This window comes from Alligator mississippiensis, chromosome 4 (genome assembly GCF_030867095.1).
Source record: "Alligator mississippiensis isolate rAllMis1 chromosome 4, rAllMis1, whole genome shotgun sequence".
Lineage (NCBI taxonomy): Eukaryota > Metazoa > Chordata > Crocodylia > Alligatoridae > Alligator > Alligator mississippiensis.
The window spans coordinates 6,020,846-6,038,195 of record NC_081827.1 but is presented as its reverse complement, the minus strand read 5'-3'; the positions used below and the strand labels follow the sequence as shown (position 1 = coordinate 6,038,195).

The 17,350-nt window shown below is 44.0% G+C and overlaps 1 protein-coding gene across 3 annotated transcripts in view; it reads left to right on the top strand.

Annotated features, from left to right (window-relative positions):
- The window catches only part of TASOR2 (transcription activation suppressor family member 2), a 67,687-nt gene that overhangs the window by 20,277 nt on the left and 30,060 nt on the right, over positions 1 to 17,350 (top strand). For all 3 annotated transcript variants that reach the window (XM_059725725.1, XM_059725723.1, XM_059725724.1), the window contains exons 5-13: positions 3,532 to 3,623; positions 4,359 to 4,496; positions 4,618 to 4,742; positions 4,843 to 4,862; positions 4,973 to 5,072; positions 6,348 to 6,448; positions 9,576 to 9,679; positions 11,997 to 12,069; positions 12,201 to 12,275. In XM_059725725.1, the coding sequence (XP_059581708.1) occupies positions 3,532 to 3,623; positions 4,359 to 4,496; positions 4,618 to 4,742; positions 4,843 to 4,862; positions 4,973 to 5,072; positions 6,348 to 6,448; positions 9,576 to 9,679; positions 11,997 to 12,069; positions 12,201 to 12,275 (828 nt within the window). The remainder of the gene's footprint in view (positions 1 to 3,531; positions 3,624 to 4,358; positions 4,497 to 4,617; positions 4,743 to 4,842; positions 4,863 to 4,972; positions 5,073 to 6,347; positions 6,449 to 9,575; positions 9,680 to 11,996; positions 12,070 to 12,200; positions 12,276 to 17,350) is intronic.

The window sequence follows — 17,350 nt, the reverse complement described above, 5'->3', positions numbered from 1 at the left end:
ATATTATATTATAGGTGTCAATAACAAAATGACAGAGGTAGTTAGTGCTTTTTTATCTACATATATGGCTTAATCCCAGTGGATTGTGAAGGATATTTGGACATGTATAACCTACCCCCATGTCCTCCCGAAAAATTGCATGTCAAAAGGAAGAGGTTTGTTGCATATGCTTCCACCCCTGCGGAGGGGGATGAGAGAAGAAAGGCTGTGTGTCAGAGATCAATCACATTGCTTCAGGCCCTGTTGGAAGGTGATAAGAGCAATATAAGACCGTGCGCACAATAGACTAGACTGAGAAAAAACTTCCAAACACATTATAGGAAGTTAGCATTCACTTCAGGGAAAGGAAGGAAAACGCTCTGTGGATTTTTTACTCTTGGTTAATATTCTTACCAGTAAATTTGATTTAAAAAATAACAGGCCAAAAATTTTTTTTGTGGTCATTTTTGTTTCAGATTTTATTGAAGGACCCAAATATTATAATCTGACACTTGGATTTATCGTGTTCTGTTTTAAATAAAACAGAAGTAGGCGATAGAGATTAATTGAGCCGGTAATATTCAGAGCTAGACTTTACTCACGCAGCAGTAGAGTAGAGCAAATGCATAAATCAGAATTTTATATCCAATGTTATCAGAAAGGGTTCCAAAAAAATAGAATCTGAGAAGCTGACTTTTAAAAATTGGAGTTAAGGTGGCATATGGGCTACCAGTATCTTATTTCATTTTAAATTATTCCTGATAACGTCTCCCTAATAAATGGGTTTTTTCCCCCTCTGAAAAAATATAATGCTAACTATAGTTCCTGATCCAGGAATTGTACCTTCTAGATTCATTGGAGTTGGTCAGGGGGAAATCTGTGTAGTCCAGTGATGAATCGCTGTGAATTTAGACATGCACTTTATTTTGGAGAGTCTGACAACACATGCCACAATAAAAAGTGCCAAAAATTGATTTCTTAATGTTTTCATGTCCTTGGCCAAATACTTTTTAACCTAGTTCCTTGAAAATAAGTTGAGATGAGTTTTGATTTCATTTTTTCTTCATGTTTTATAGACTAGGGGCAGCCAGGAAACTGTCTATCTAAGATTAAATAGACTTTGAGGCTCCTTTCTTCTACTTCAGGTTTTTTTTTAGAAGGCTATATGTAGTCAGTGAACCAGAAGCTATTGTTTTCTACACTTTCCTAGTAATCAGTGTCTTGACTGTTGCTGGTGCTGATATGTCTTTAGTGAAAGTGCAGTTGGATTTTCCCATTAAGGGCAAAGGGTAGAATCACAGAAGAATAGGTGACCTATTCTATGAGGTCACCTGGTTCAACCCCTGCTCAAGGTATGATCATCTCTATCCAAGCCATCCTAGACAAGTGTTTGTCTAACTTATTTTTGAAGACCTTGGGAAAAACCTTGTTGCACGATTACCAGATGCAGTGCTGGAAATGTAAAAAACAACCTAACTTGCCACAGGTAGAGCACAGACCTGTGTCCTGCTGCTGAACCTCATTAAAATCCACTCAAGATCCAAGGAAGAGGCCACATCCCCAACTAGCAGAAACCAAAACCCCACAGAAGTCCATCCTTCCTGATGCCCAGTGTGGCAGTCAGTCTGACCTTGACCAGAGGAGCAAAACCCTCTAGCCAGGCACCTCTGGATTTTTTAAGCCCAGGAGGAGCACGAGTATACCCCAAATTCCTTGGTTGTGATCAACGCCCAGTTCTTGTAAGGCAAAAAACCCCCCACTAATACCTATAGCAACAGCTTTCATGTAAAGCTCCCTTTTCTCTTGTCAGCGTTTAGGGTTATTTTACATCAAGGCTAATGCAATGGCAGAAAGAGCAAGGAAGGGAATTATGGTAATCTGTCTTGAGCCAGTGACTTTTTCTTTCCATTTCCCTTTATTTAGCCTGAACAACAGCTGGATGAAAAACAGGGGGTCACCGAACACAGCTGGCTGAACTTTTTTTAGTTATGTAAATTCCAGATTGAAAGCTCAGCCCCTGTTAACCCCTTCGGTTCTAGGCTGACACGAGCAGCTCTTTACACTCCCTTTCCAATGCAGTTGACCACATGTGGCCCCAGTCTTTCAAATGTCAGGTTTTAAACAGTAGGGTGACTCACAGAGCCTAGGCTTGGTAGAAAAGGAGGTATATTTAGTCAGCCTTTCCTATAATAACGGTTGCTCTGTCCATAACCCTTAAATAAGGGTTTTATATATGTATACAATTATATATGTAACAATGCACATATACTGTGCTGACCAGGAAAATATGGCAGGGTGCAGATGGCAGATTCTAAAGGGGATTATAGGCTTGGCAATGCTACACTCGCTAGAACCACGACTGAAGGAGACTTGGGAGTCACAGTCAACCACAAGATGAACATGAGCCACCAATGTGATACTGCAGTCAGCACAGTGAACAAAACTCTGACTTGCATGATGCATCTTAAGCAAGACTCAGGATGTCATCCTCCCACTGTATTCGGCTTTGGTGAGGCCGCAGCTGGAGTACTGCATCCAGTTCTGGGCTACGCAATTCAGGAAGGACGTGGAGGAGCTTGAAAGAGTCCAGAGGAGAGCCACACGCATGATCAGAGGGCAAGAGAGCAGGCCTTATGAAGAGAGGCTGTGAGCTATGGGACTTCAGCCTGGAAAAGCACAGGCTTAGGGGTGACTTGGTGGCAGCCTATATGTACATCGGGGGGGTGCATCAGGATCTGGGGGAACACCTGTTCACCAAAGCACCCCAAGGGATGACAAGGTCCAGTGGTCACTGTCTGAGCCCCCAAGGCCTGGAATAGACTCCCCCAGACATGGTTCAAGCACCTACTCTGGGCACTTCCAAGAAACATTTGGATGCCTATCTTGCTGGGATCCTTTGACCCTAGCTAACTTCCTGCCCTTTAGGCATGGGGCTGGACCCCATGATCTTACGAGGTCCCTTCCAGCCCTTATGTCTATGAAATCTATGAAATTTTTGGCTGATAATTTAGTCCACTTGGAAGTGATGGTCTGTGTTGTGTCAGGGTCAAGAGTAGTCTTATGTAGAATTTAGATTATGGTTTGTATGGGATGGTTTGGATACGGATGATCCTGCCTCAGGCAAGGGTTGGTGGTTCCTTCTAGCCCCACTTCTTTATGATTCTAGGATTCAGTGTACTTACTCTCCAGACAATTGTAAGGATCTCCTGACAGGGGAATAGTACATTAATGGTGCACAATAGCCAATGAGCTTTAAACTCACCGCTTCACTTACTTTACTTATTTTGGAGATGGGCTCTCACCCTGTTCCATACAGACAATATAAGGCAGGGTCCACAGCCAAACATCAACGAGCATTGTCTCAGCCCATTAAAAGAAGGGACACTTCCAGGTAGCTTCAGTTCTAAATGAGGGGTTTTGCTTTTCAAAAAAAAAAAAAATCATTTTCTGTAAGACTGATGTGCTTTTCATGAAGACTGAAAGGTTCTTTATGATTCCAAATTCCTCAGAAAATAATAGATGCCATTTTGTTGGTTTTTTTGTTTTTTAAAGGGGTTTATATTTCCAAGTATTCGGACTGTCTTCATCCATGCCCGTGGTATAATGGAAAATCTGGCTATATTGTCATTTGCAAGCTAATTAAGGTAAGACTCAATCGCCTTTCTCATTTCAGGATTAGCTCATCAAGAATTCCTTTCCACAGCAGGTAACCCTGAAATGTTTTGAGTAGGGGTGGCATGTCAAAGCATTACCAGACATCGACAGTATCTATAGCTCTTTCAGAGTCCACGATGTGTAGGTTGCATTGCCTACGGTCTAGGAGTACGGCATCCTGTGAGACAAGGTCAGAGCTCCTTGGTCCCACCTCAGAAGGATGTAAATCAGTGGGAGATGTGCCTGCGGAGGGCTTCCCATCTAGGTACACAGTGTATTATGACCCTGTAGTAGCTGAAATGTGAACTCTACTCTGGGATGCACCCATGGAGCGGGGATTGGAATAGTGCATGGACCCGCAGCTGAGAACCAAACCACCCCTGTTGCAAATGCTTAGCCCCTGGCTGGGCGCACAGGCCAGACAGGGTTGCCAGGAGCACTGGTTGGGGCAGGGGCTCCTGGCTTGTGCTATCCACGCTCCCATCCCTGTCTCCTTTGCTTGGAGGGACTCTGGCATGCAAACCCCACTGCATTCCTCACCACTGCTCCAGGAGCTGCATTGAACTCAGCCACTGGAGCTGAGGATACCTCCACTGAGGGATTTTGCCCACGGAGAGCTCTAAGCTATGAGGGTGGACGGCAGTGTTATTACAGTGTGGTTCCCTGGGCTGGAAGGGTTAGTGACAGTGCTAATTTTCCCCTCCCCTTTAATGTATTTGTCACAGGGGAAGATCAAGGCTGTCCCAGAGAACTACACAAGCAGTTACACCAACCCGACTCCCAGCTATGACTGCCATGTCGCTAAGAATGGCAGCTGTGTTTCCTTGAAGACGAGTCATTTTCAGGCCTTCGAGCTGAGTCAGGTACAGCCATTCACAGGCCCCTGACAACCCTGAGCCCAGGATGGGAGGAAGCACTGAAGGAAGGCTCCACTTCAGCCAGTCCCTCTTTCCCATCTGTTTTTTGTTTTTCCTTCCTTGCCAGTATTACGTGTATGAATGTTCCAGCCACGGTGTTGCTGAACGCCCTAGGCAGATCTGCCCCTACATCATTGTGGCCTTTCAGTACAGTGAACATCTCTCAATGTCAGCATTAGATCCCGGCACCACGTAAGCACCTCCTGAATGCAGGGTTCAGTCCCTTCAACTTGCAGGTTTTTTTCCATTACCATTTTTAAACATTCATCTCTTCCTTGTTTTTTTTCTTTAGAATTGAACTTGAGAACAAAGGTAAGACAGCCTCCCATTGAGGTAGGTTCTAAAAAAAAGAAGTTGCCTTTCTCAATTTGCATTTTCTTTTTATTTTCTCTTCACAACTCTCTCTTTAATTGTATTTGTAGTATTATACTGCCCATGGAGGGGGCAGCTGTCTCTCCAAGGACAGATTTTATGTGACATTGCCCTCAGATCACCGTATAGCGCTGTGATGCCAGCACAACTGTAAGTCAGAGCCTGTTTTCTTTTTCTTTGGATGCTTGCATAGCAGTAAGGTGGATCATAGAAAAGTATGGCTGGAAAAGACCTCCCCTGTACCTGAAGTAGGAATGGGGAACACGCTTTCTGGGGCTGCACTAAAACCGTGACAGTGGCCATCACAGACGTGCCTATTGTTAGAGGTTAGCAAAAAGGATGATTTCCAGCCCCGAGGGGGTTTAGAAGTAAAGGGTTCCACCATGAGCTGAACTGTGCACAGGACAGTAGGGGATAATAAGGTGAATCTCATGTGGACTATATTCATTGCCTGATATTTCACAATATATGGGCATGAGGGGGAGCCTAGGAGGGGAGCTGTCACAATCTCCTCTGGGAAGGGGTTTCACTTCCTTTCATACCTCACCTGTGTAGGAAAGGCAGGGGAAAAGAGTAGACAAGGGCTGGGTTCTTCTGCCTAGTGTCCATGTCCTGTCCAGCACAGGTGAGCTGGAGACGTAAGCTGCACTGGGAACAGGGTGGGTGGTGTTTGATGCTGCTAGGTTTTTGAATATTGATCCCTCTAAATTCCTCCTAGTTCTCTATTTTTCCTATGGCCAACACAAGTTTGTAACAACACTGATGAAATTAAACTTGTGTCCTACACAAGAGCAGCAGTTCTCAACTGGGGTGTCATGAGATTCTTTTGGGGTTGTCACATAATATTAGCACGGTGAGGTATGCAAACACCTACACGTGATTCACAAGATAAACCCAGAGATTTCAAGCAGGAATCCAGTGTCTCAAACATTTTGACCTTTTTGTGGTGTTTCTGAGTTCCTCGCAATAGAAAAATTGCTTGTTTGGGGGGATTTTTTCCCCCTTATAGTAAAAAAAAAAAAAAAAAAAAAAAAAAGAAGAGTGAGCTGGCATTTTCTGAGTTTAAAAAGGTTGAAAACCATTCACTGTACTAGAGAGATGGTGAATGAGATATCAAATATGTAAAGAAACATAACGCATATGTGGTCAAAATTGACCTATTTTGAAGACTTTAACAAGTTTAAAGGATTATTATTTTGTCTTGTGGTTGGAATTAACTCACCATCTCTTCTGGGGGTCAAAAAGGATTTTTTTTCCCTTCAGATTTATGTTGAGGGGTATACGTTGCTCTCCAGACCAGCGTAGTTCTCTATTATTCGGCTTTACAGAAATCTGCTACGCTCAGGTTCAGCATTTGAGCTAAAATGGAAAGCACTGGACACATGCCTTTGGTCTTCACTGCTTTTGCTCTTTTTTTTCTAATAGGCCACCCAAACTGGAAATCAAATGTGTCATGGGCCTCTCTGATTTGAAAAAAAAGCTACCAGAAGTTGCATTCAGGAAAAGTAATTACACAGAAAATGAAGGTGTGTGTTCAAATCACTCACATGGAGTAGCGTATTGTTATTTAATCGTTCTCCTTACATGGTGTGATGTTCCTTTGAAACAGTCTGTTTTAGGGCTGGTCCTGTGAAACGGTGTGGTACAAGATGCTTCTTGATAATCCAGGTCCAGTCTGGCAAGGGTATCATGTACCCTCAACTTTCACTGAGCTGGGGGATCACTGAGCTTAGTACACCCTACATGAGTCACTCAGTCGTGAACCAACAGGTGCAAACTGGCAGCCAAAGTGTAGGCTGTTCGTACAATACAGCAGGCTTTAGTAAGCCCAGACAAAAGAGTCTGCTGGGAGCTGTGTCCAGTTTTTTTTTGCTGGAGGGAGAATAACAGTGGCTCTGGGCCTTTCTAAGAATTAAATGAGAAGGAAGGCCTACAGGGCTCTGGGGAGACTCGGAGGACTCCATCTTAAATAAAATATTGCAGATTTTATCAGAGCAAATTTAAGGAAGGGAAAGATCCAGAGGTCTTGGATCCTGGCGAGCGCAGTGGTACTGTTGCAACCCCCACCCTTTGGTTCCTGCTCCATGCAAAGTTTAAACCCAACTGCCTGGCAGGGGTAGCGGCATTTCTATTCAGGCAGCCATGAGAGAGTCCATTGACTTCACAGCTTGTTGTCATCTAGCTGATTCCTTCTAAACTCTTCACAAGTGTTTATAACCTTCTCTACTTTTTAGTGGTCTTGATGTTCCACTAATCAAGTTAACCTTTCTTTGGCAGTTCTACTGTCTATTGGCTCCTCTCAGTAATCCAACTCCTACTTCACAGTAGTGCAGACTATTTTTAACTCTAGCTAAAAATATTTAACTCACAGGTGGAAATGTTAACTCAGGTGAACGTTTAGTCAGGTATGGAAATAATGTTTCAGTGAAAATATGCATGCACTGTCCAGATGCTCAAGAAGGCTAGATTTTGTTTAATGAATCTGGAAAGGAAATGCACATTTTATTCTAATGACTATAAAACTAATGAAACGCTATCCTTTGATTACTTTGGCCTAGTTTGTTGTGTTTTCTTATGCACAATACATGATATCGCACATTAATACACATTCCAATTAAGTTACATTTGTTTTTCCTTTCATCTTAAGATGCATAATATAACCCTGGGCCCCCAGCATATTAACCCCAGCATAGGCTGGGGAATTCCCTTCTCGAAAGCACAGTGGCAGAAAGATCTTGGAGTCATTATCGATTCCAACATGAACATGGGCCGTCAGTGTGAGGTCAGTAAGGCCAACCGCACCTTGTCATGCATTCACAGATGCATCACAAGCAGGTCCAAGGAGGCAATCCTCCCCTTCTATGCAATGCTGGTCAGGCCATAGTTGGAGTACTATGTCCAGTTCTGGGCGCCGCACTTTAGGAGAGATGTGGCTAGCATCAAGAGGGTCCAGAGGAGGGCCACTCACATGATCAGGGGACAGCAGGGCAGACCCTACAAGGAGAGGCTATGGGACCTGAACCTGTTCAGCCTTCACAAGACAAGGCTGAAAGGGGACCTGGTGGCCATCCATAAACTTACCGGGGGGACCAGCAGGGAATGGGAGAGACTCTGTTCACCCAAGCACCTCCCGGAGTAACAAAAAATAATGGCCATAAGTTGTTTGAGAGTAGGTTCAGGCTGGACATTAAAAGGTACTACTTCACAGTCAGGGCAGCTAGGATCTGGAACTAACTTCCAAGGGAAGTGGTGCTGGCTTCTACCTTTGGGGTCTTTAAAAGGAGGCTTGATAATTACCTAGCTGGGGTCATATGAGCCCAGTCTTCTCTCCTGCCCAGGGCAGGGGGTTGGACTTGAAGATCTACTTAGGTCCCTTCTGACCCTACATCTATGAATCTATAACCCTGGGCCCCTAGTAAAGCCTCTAGTTTCTATTTAACTGGAAAAAAATGTGCTGTTATATTTGATGATGGATCACACCATCTGTACCCTCCTTCCCCCTTTTCAAAATTCTAGATCCACCCATGGAAAGATCCACGTCTCTAGTCATTTTACCACTCTCGTTATTTATAAAAGTGCACACGGATACACTATTTCTCCCTGATCCACTAGTGGGGAGGAAACATGAGGGTTCAGGTTTCTTTCCAGTGGGTGCGTCTACACATGCACCGTTGCTGCGCAGTGACTTAGATTACTGCGCACCAGCCGAAAATTACTGTGCAGTATAGGCACACATCTACATGTGTGTTCCCATACTGTACAGTGACTATGGCGACTTACACCGACTTGGGTGTAAATTTGCTACCTGCATGATGCACCCGAGTAGGTAGTGTGCAGTAAGATATGTGCAGACGCCTTAATGCACAGTAACCCTGTTTGTGTGGACTGGTGTGGGACTAAAGTTAGTCCCACATCAGTCCACACACAGCACGACTCTACTGTAACGCCTGCACATGTAGACGTCAGCATAAAAGCTGCTTATTGCGCAGTAACTTACCGAGCAGTAAATGCATGTGTAGACATGCCCAGTTTTAATCTGTTGGTGTCTTTTGATGTGGAATTTTGACCGCACGAATATGGTGAAAAGAATTGTAGAATACAATACCACCTGTGCCTGATCAGAGAGAGGAATATTGATTTCATAGGGAAGTTTTGCTGTGGACTTTGGTATGAGTTAGATCACCACAGATTTCACTTCACTGTGGAATCCAAGATAAGAAAGAAGCCTTAGTGGTAGGAACAGCATTCATGGGTATGTTATAAAAACACCACATGTTGTACATACACACTTCTGCAAAGTCAAATTTAAGTATATTATGTTGGGTTTGCTTGTTGCAGTGTTTTGACTGCAAACTTCCTCTTAAAACGGCGATAGTAATGGATTGTCCCTGTCGTGAATTTATGTAACAGCTTAAGAAATCTGTCAGGTTTTTTTTACTTACAAATTCATTTATTTATTTAATTTTGTCTTACTTTTTGTCCAAGGGGAGCTGGACCCAATGATCTGCAAGGTCCCTTCCAGCCCCTAACAATCGATGAAAAAAGAATTTAATCCGTGGATTACTTAGAAGCCATGCTAATTTTTGACTCTTTGTATGTCACGTGTTCATTTAAGTTTGTTTTTTAAATGCATAATCTGCTTTTTCTCCCCAGTCTGTTATCAAGGCACTTACTTCAGTTTGTTCGAAGTGGAAATATCAAACACAGATTACCAAAAAATGGATCACTTATTAGAAACCCTAAAGGAAAAAGAGTTGGTAAGAACATTAAGTGATTTTCTTTCAAGGGAAAATGGCCTTTATTAATTGAACACAGATCCTTAGCTTTGGGAGAAGCATTTCCAGGTCTGTCCCTAAATAATGTGAATAAGAGTTTGTGTGGCTTAGCTCTGAGAAGCAGCTGCGAACCGCCTCTTAAAACAATGATATCAGTCTAGCAGGGGTTGCTCTTTATGGAAACTGTTGATGTTGACAACAGATTACAGAGCTTAAACTGCAAACTGATTTCCAGCCTAAATGAAATACCCCACCTTGAATAGAATACCTTTTATTAGACCAACTCAGATAGTTGGAAAAAATTCTTCTTTGCAAGCCTTCAGGTGTAAATACCCGTTGTCAGGCTGAGGAAGCATCTGCAGTTGGTGTGTGCTCTTCCTGCATGCTCTTCCATCTTCCACACACCAACTGCAGATGCTTCCTGAGCCTGACAAAGGGTATTTATAGCCAAAAGCTATAAATTAGACCATTTGAGTTGGTCTAATGAAAGATATCAGATTCACCCAAAGAACCTTGTCTGCCTATGTCCTTAGACCAGCACAGCTACAACCTATACCCCTGAATAGAAAGCATTATACGAGGTAGAGCCTGTCTAGATCTGTGCCCAACTGGGATTGTTTTATAAGGTAGAATTCAACTGGGTTTTTAAATCACATGTATTAGTTTTCCTTGGCCAATGAGGACATTTATAGATTAGGCTGGTGGAAGCTGATTTTAAAAAAAATGACCGGCCATTGATCAGGTGCCTTGCCTTTAGACTTCTCCTTTATACCCCCGCGGTAGCCGTGGTCCAGGCAGATATTTGGCACGTATCCTCACAAAGCTGCCTTTGCTTCCTGAGCTCTGAAGCTGTGAAGACCAATCCATCTTCTAAAGGGAAATCTCCCCTCTACTGTGGTATGTAATCCTGGACCATGTCTTCTGCAGAGGCTTTTCACAGAGCTCCAGGCTCGCTCTCTCTGCCCAGCCTGATCTCCAGAGTGCCACAGTAAGGCATGATCTCTGCCCTCCAAGTTGGTACTGTCGTTTTTGGTTACTGACCTGGCATTTGTGGCTTTCTGGGGTTCTTCCACCCCGTTTTGGGTTTTCTTGCCAGTCACTTTCTCTAAATGGGGAGTTCCTTGACTGAAGAGCAAGGCAGCCTGGTGTAAATTGGCTTCAAGTGAGGCATGCTTTTGCCAGTTGAGGATCTGCAGCCCCTTCTTATTGCTCTCAGAGACCGAATGCATTGGTGGTTAGATTTAGGGCCCGAACATAGGTTGAAAACTTAGAGGAGCCCCTGAGGTGAAGGTGCCACAGCAATGTCCCCTCCAGCTTGTAAATTGAATGCAAATGATAAAAGAAGAGAACAGGTGTTTCTGCAGCTTCAAACTCCAGTCATGTTGGACTGCAAATTCTTTTCTGTTTCCTTTTATTTCAAGGGGGAGATGACACACTTTGCCCCACTCTGCTCTATTACTTCTGATTTGAATTTCTATTAGTTCATTTTGATGGTTTGCATTCCCTGGTATATAATGGAAAGTGAAACTAATATTACCAGCCTCATTGTTTCACTTTCAACTGTGTGCGGGCAGTGCTCTTCATGCAGCCTAGCAGTGAAAATGAAAGCATCTCAGGGGATCCCTGTCACGGTGTGAAAGCCAGCTGCACCTAGGTCACTGTGTCTGATTTTTCTGAAATGCCTTTTTAAAACTCGGATATTAAACAGCAATCTGGGTTTCCCTCTTGTTGTTGCTCCGGGTCTTTTGTAATGCTGAAAAATGACATCACTTTCTTGGATGAACTAAGCTTTCATTCTTCTGGTATAGCAAATTCAGCTTTCATTCTTTTCCTAAACCAGTTCAAAACCATTATGATTTATCATTATAAATATTAGTTGGCTTAGAAATTAAATAATGAAAAGTGTTGAACCATTAGGAAGCTACTGAAAAGGGGTTCTCTCCTTTCTGTGTTTCATATTCATATGTTAAAAAATGTATTTAAAATGTCATTTCCAGTTTTGTTTGGTGAAACAATCAGAATAACTTTTTGCAGACTGGAAAACTGTTTTGTTCTTACCTTTATTTTTTTACTAGGGAACCTTTTCCTACTTGTGATTTTCCATGAACATCCTCAAAGACTTTTAGAACCAGGGGCTTAATACGATTGTCATTTGTTTTGTCTACTAAATACATTTTGATGAAATAATGCTATTAAGAAATACTGTAAGAAGGGATTAGATACATTTTTGGGGGTGAAAGAAAGTGAATTAAAGAAACAAAAAAACCCCTCACTGTAATGTCACGGCTGCTTGTTCTAGGTGATCATCAAACACCTGCACGATCAAGGGTTTCTTTTCTTACTCGCCTCCTCGGCATTAACGAGGGATGAAGGTAAGAGTGTAACAACGTAGAAATCTTTAATGGAGTATTTGGTTGTTTAAATTCTGGGATACTCCCCCTCCCCTCCCTCCCACCCCATTTTTATTGAAAAACCCACTACATCTCTTTTTTATTTTAAGCAGCTTTTGATCCTGATGAGCCCATCAGTCTCCTTGCCTTGTTTCTCTTCACTTCGTCTAGATCAACATATGTAACAGGTAGGTCTGCTTTGTTTGCAACTGTTATATAGATGAAAGTATTCAACTTGCTAAAAATATTGTATTTTGATTTACCCAGTTCCTGTGTGAGGCCTAAAGGGGCATTGGTTTAGCCATCTAAATCATGAATACCAGTGCAATTAAAAGACATTGCTTATCTGTAGATTTTTGCTGGACACTTTCACTAAGAGGCGAGAGTTAAATCCAAGAGCTTTGATGGGTAAAGTACTACTTATAAATCCTAGCAGCAATTAATTTAATATTGACCTGTATTCCATGCCTAAAAGAGAGGTGCTAGAATCATACAACAGAAGAGCTGGAAGGGACCTCAGGATGTCGCAGGTAGTCCAATCCACTGCTCGAGGTGGGATCATCCTTGACTAAGCCATCCCAGTCAAGTATTTGTCTAATCTCCTTTTATCAACATCCATATATGGATATTCCACAACCTCTTTAGGTAACCTGTTCCAGTGCTTAATTACTGTCATAGTGAGAAAGCTCTTCCTAAACTCCAACCTAAATTAGTCTTGTTGCCACTTAAGACCATTGCATTTTGTCCTCTCCCCTGAGACTACAGAAAATAGTCTATTTCCATCCACCATATAGCTACCTTTCAGGTATTTGAAGACTGTTATCAAATCCCATGTTAGTCTTTTCTTCTCCAAGACTGAGGACGTGAAAAATAATAATTAGTTAAATTGAATAAAGGTTGCGAAGTTGAGCGCGCACAAATCATGAAATAATACAATTTCAGCCTCCGTGTTATATGCACATAACATTTTGTGTCATAAGTTTACACCATATTATATATAGAACCATAGAAAATGGGGGCTGGCAGGGATCTCAGGAGGTCACATCTAGTCCAACTCCCTGCTCAAAGCAGGATCATCCCCCAACTAGATCATCCCATTGAAGGCTTTGTCTAGCCAGGTCTTAAAAACCCCCAAGGATGGAGACTCCACCACCTCTCTGGGTAACGTTTTCCAGTGCTTCACCACCCTCCTGGTGAGAGAGATTTTCCTAATATCCAACCTGAACTTGCCTTGCTGCAACTTGAGCCCATTGCTCCTTGTCCTGCCATCTGCCCCCACTGAGATCAGTCCAGCTCCATCCTCTTTGCAACCCCCTGCAGGGAGCTGAAGGCGGCTATTAAATCTCCCCTCAGTCTTCTCTTCTGCAGACTGAATCAGCCCAGTCCCCTCAGCCTCTCCTCACCAGTCCTGTCCCCCAGCCCCCAAACCATTTCTGTTGCCCTCTGCTGGACTCTCTCCAGTTTGTCCACATCCTTTCTGTATTGGGAGGCCCAAAACTGGACACAGGACTCCAGATGTGGCCTCACTGGTGCTGAATAGAGGGGAAGAATCACTTCCCTCAATCTGCTGGCGATGCTCCTACCAATGCAGCCCAGGATGCTGTTAGCCTTCTTGGCAAGAAGGCACACTGCTGGCTCCTGTTCAGCTTCTTGTCCACTGTTTCTTTTCTGCAAAGTTGCTGCTTAGCCAGTCAGTCCCCAGTCTGTCTGGGTACATAGGACTTCTGTCCTCAGTGCAGGACTTTGCACTTGTTCTTATTGAACATCATGAGATTTCTTTTGGTCGAATCCTTCAATTTGTCTTGGTTTCTTTGAATCCTAGTCCAACCCTCCAGCATATCCACTATTCCCCCCTGCTTGGGGTTTCATCTGCAAAGTTGTTAAGCGTGCACTCCATCCCATATACAGTGGTGGCATTCATATTCCTTGTTGTATGGCATTCAAGTTGGTGGCATTCAAGTTCCCTTATGTATTTGGGATTCATATTTTTGCTGCTTCACCTGTCGCCTTCTCATTAGTTCAGCTCATCAGAAATTGCTTCTAACATGGCAAACCTCTGAACAGCTTTTGAGCAGCCTCACTCTCAAAAACTGAGCTTCTCTTCCTCCTGTCATACAAAGTTTCAGCCTAAAATGACACCAACTGCCTTAGGCTTAGAATAGCATTGCTGTTTTGATTTGCCGACATCTCGTTACCCATCAGATCTAGAAATACTTTCTGTATCCTACTGGAGAAATAAGATCCTACATATTTATGGCATGCAGCCTACGTGTCCAGCCTATTTAATCGCATTTAGGACTTTAAAAGATGTATTACAGATTTTCTTTCCCTTGAAAATCTCCCTGGTCTCTCACAAATCGTCCTTAGGGGAGAGATGTCACAGCTCCCCCCCCATAGGAGCATCTCACTTGAGAGAAACTCTGTTGGCTCTAGGGCTGTGTTATAACTTCAGCAGACTCTCCCCGTGTCCTGTGCTGTCCTCCATGGGCTGTCTGCTATCTACTTCTCCCTTCACAGCCCATCACAGAAGGAAAAGACTCCCCACAACCCACTTCCCTAATTGAGTCATCCCAGCCTCCTAGGGACGTCACCCACATCCTTCCCAACTGAGTCTGATAAGTGCCGCAAGCCGTCTTGCCATCAGGCATCAGGGACAGCTGGTGGAGGGTAGAGGCGGGGTTGATGTTGACCCCCAAGCCTGTGCTGAAAGGATGTGGAAAACACTTCAGCCCTAAAAATGCTGCCATTCTTAAGGCATTTCTGAAACAGATTTCCACTTGAGTGTGTCTGATAAAACTGAGGACCAGTGCTATGTGCTGGTGTAGGTTGTATTTGGCTCATTGTGTCAGATATCCCGTATCATTTTTGGCTTTGGTTTAGGTGAGTCATGCTAAGCTCAAGCCAATAAAACACGGTGCAGGGTCTGCCTTCAGTTCTTGTTGCTGGGTCGGTCCTATAGCAGCAATGTGCACGGCACTGTGCAGTGCATAGAAAACATCCCTACCTTGAATATTTTATAATCTAGAACTGTGGTTCTCAACCTTTATAGGCTTAAGGCACCTGTAGACCGACCCAAGGCACCCTTTGGGAAATGCCAGCTCTTCCTTTTCACTCTTTTTTTGCCTACAGAAAAATAATAGAGCTTTTTTTGTTGTTGTTGCAAAGAACTCGGAAAGACCGCAGCCATGGATTTCTGTTTGAAATCTCTGGCTTATCTCACAATTCATGTTTGTGAACCTAAGAGTGCTAACATTGCGGCATCCTGTTTGAGAATCGCTGAGCTAGAAAGCAGACAGGACACGGGGAAATCTAGGGAGTGTAGGGGTCATTTCGCTTGTATTTTACTTTTACGCTTAACTAGAAAGTGTCTTTGTTCTGGGAGCCATGGAAGAAATGGGCTTATCAAAGGAAGAGATGACTGCAGCTTGGGAAACTGGTGTGAGGAGGGAAACATCGAGCTACAGAAGGGAGAGAAGGAAACCAAATGGCTTTGCGACTCAGATAGCTGGCAGAGCAACAAGGAGAAAACACAACAGGAGACTGAGTCCAGACTTAGGCTGGAGCAGATTAATGGCAGGATGTGAAAGAGAGTGTGGCTTTACTTGGGAGTGTGCCTTGCAGGCAGGAGGGAGGGAGGGAGCGAGCGAGCGAAGGGGGATAGAGCCAAGGTATGAGGTGCACAAATGAATGGGGATCACCATTTCAGTGGCACCATTTTGCTCTGTGGACACCAGGGGCATCCCCAAAGCAGGAGGCATGCTTTTTTGCTGTAGTGCTAATAGGAAATGGCGAGAGTCTGGGGAAATATTTTAGCTGCTGGTAGAAAGGGCACAGCTTGGAGGTGTGGTGGGGAAAGCAGCAGCTGGGCCTGGATATAATAATGCTGCAGGAGCATGAGGAAGAGTTGACTGTTACTCTATGATTTGAACCCTGAGCAATGGGAAGGAAGATAGTGGCAGCAGTAGTAAGGGGAAGAAAGGATGCTCTTTGGAAATGACAGCATTTATTATCAGATCACAGAATCATAGCAAAGTAGGGCTGGAAAAGCCCTCAGAACCTCAAATAGTCCGACCCCCTGCTCGAGCCATCCTGGGTATTAGATTATATCACTATTCTGCAATTATTTCAACAGTGGCCTGTATCTTATAGTTTCATAGTTTCTAGGGTCAGAAGGGACCTGAACAGATCATCAAGTCTGACCCCCTGCCCTGGGCAGGAATGAGTGCTGGGATCATAACACCCCAGCCAGATATCTATCCCACCTCCTCTTGAAGACCCCCAAGGTAGGGGAGAGCACCACCTCCCTTGGGAGCCCATCATCTTCAGTGATGTTACACTAAGATTTTAACATTTCATCCACCATCCAGATGTCATTGTGTTGGTCTGTTTCAACAGGACTCATTTGTAAGTTGCTGGTTAATTGTAATTATCTGCAGACCTGTGTTAGCACAGTTCAATCTGACTTGCACCTGGGGACTGCACTTTCCCCTCTCCAGGGTTAAAAGTGATTGCATTTTAGGCTCTTTCCTGGCTGTGAGAGGAGGCCGGGTCAGATCTGTATGGCAAGCTGGGAGTTACATGAGCAGAGGATGAAAAAGAAAGAGGAGGGGAGAGATGGGAGCTGAGTTTGCTCAATTGCTGTTTCCTCACTTGAAGCCCCTGAGAGCAAATGTGCTTGCCTTTGAAGTTCTTCACGTAGCAGTGGTGTTATAGCTGCAGCCAAAGTGGGAAATGTAGACCAAGCCTAACACGAGCACCGGGGCTTTAGCAAGTTTGCCTCTGCATTCTTCAGCCTGTGGCAGGCAGCAAAGGAGTGCCGCCAGCCGCCCTGCTGGCAGGGAAATCCGTTAATTGAGCCTTGCGTTCACAAAGGTTCAAGCTGCTGTTGAGAGGCTGTAGCTGGATCAATAGGGAAATGCTTTGCACAGATTGTGCATCTGGGGGAAAAAACCTGTAAGCCACATCTGACTTAAGATGTCCATTGGAGAGGAGGGGTTGAGACAGACACCCCAATTCTTGCAGAGGTACTGATGAAGAAAGAGCCCTACCCACAGCGAGACTTCTGTTGCCCTGGGGTTGAAGACAGTGGATGGTGAAATCCTAATCATAGCCCTATTGTAGCCCCCCACCTTGTCATCAATAAGATGAGCAAATTGCCCAGTACATCCAGCTGAGTACATTGTTATGATAATGGCGCTTCCTGGTACCACCCCATTGCACTCTAACAACCTCCTATACCATGATCCCCTCCTGCCTTCTGCAA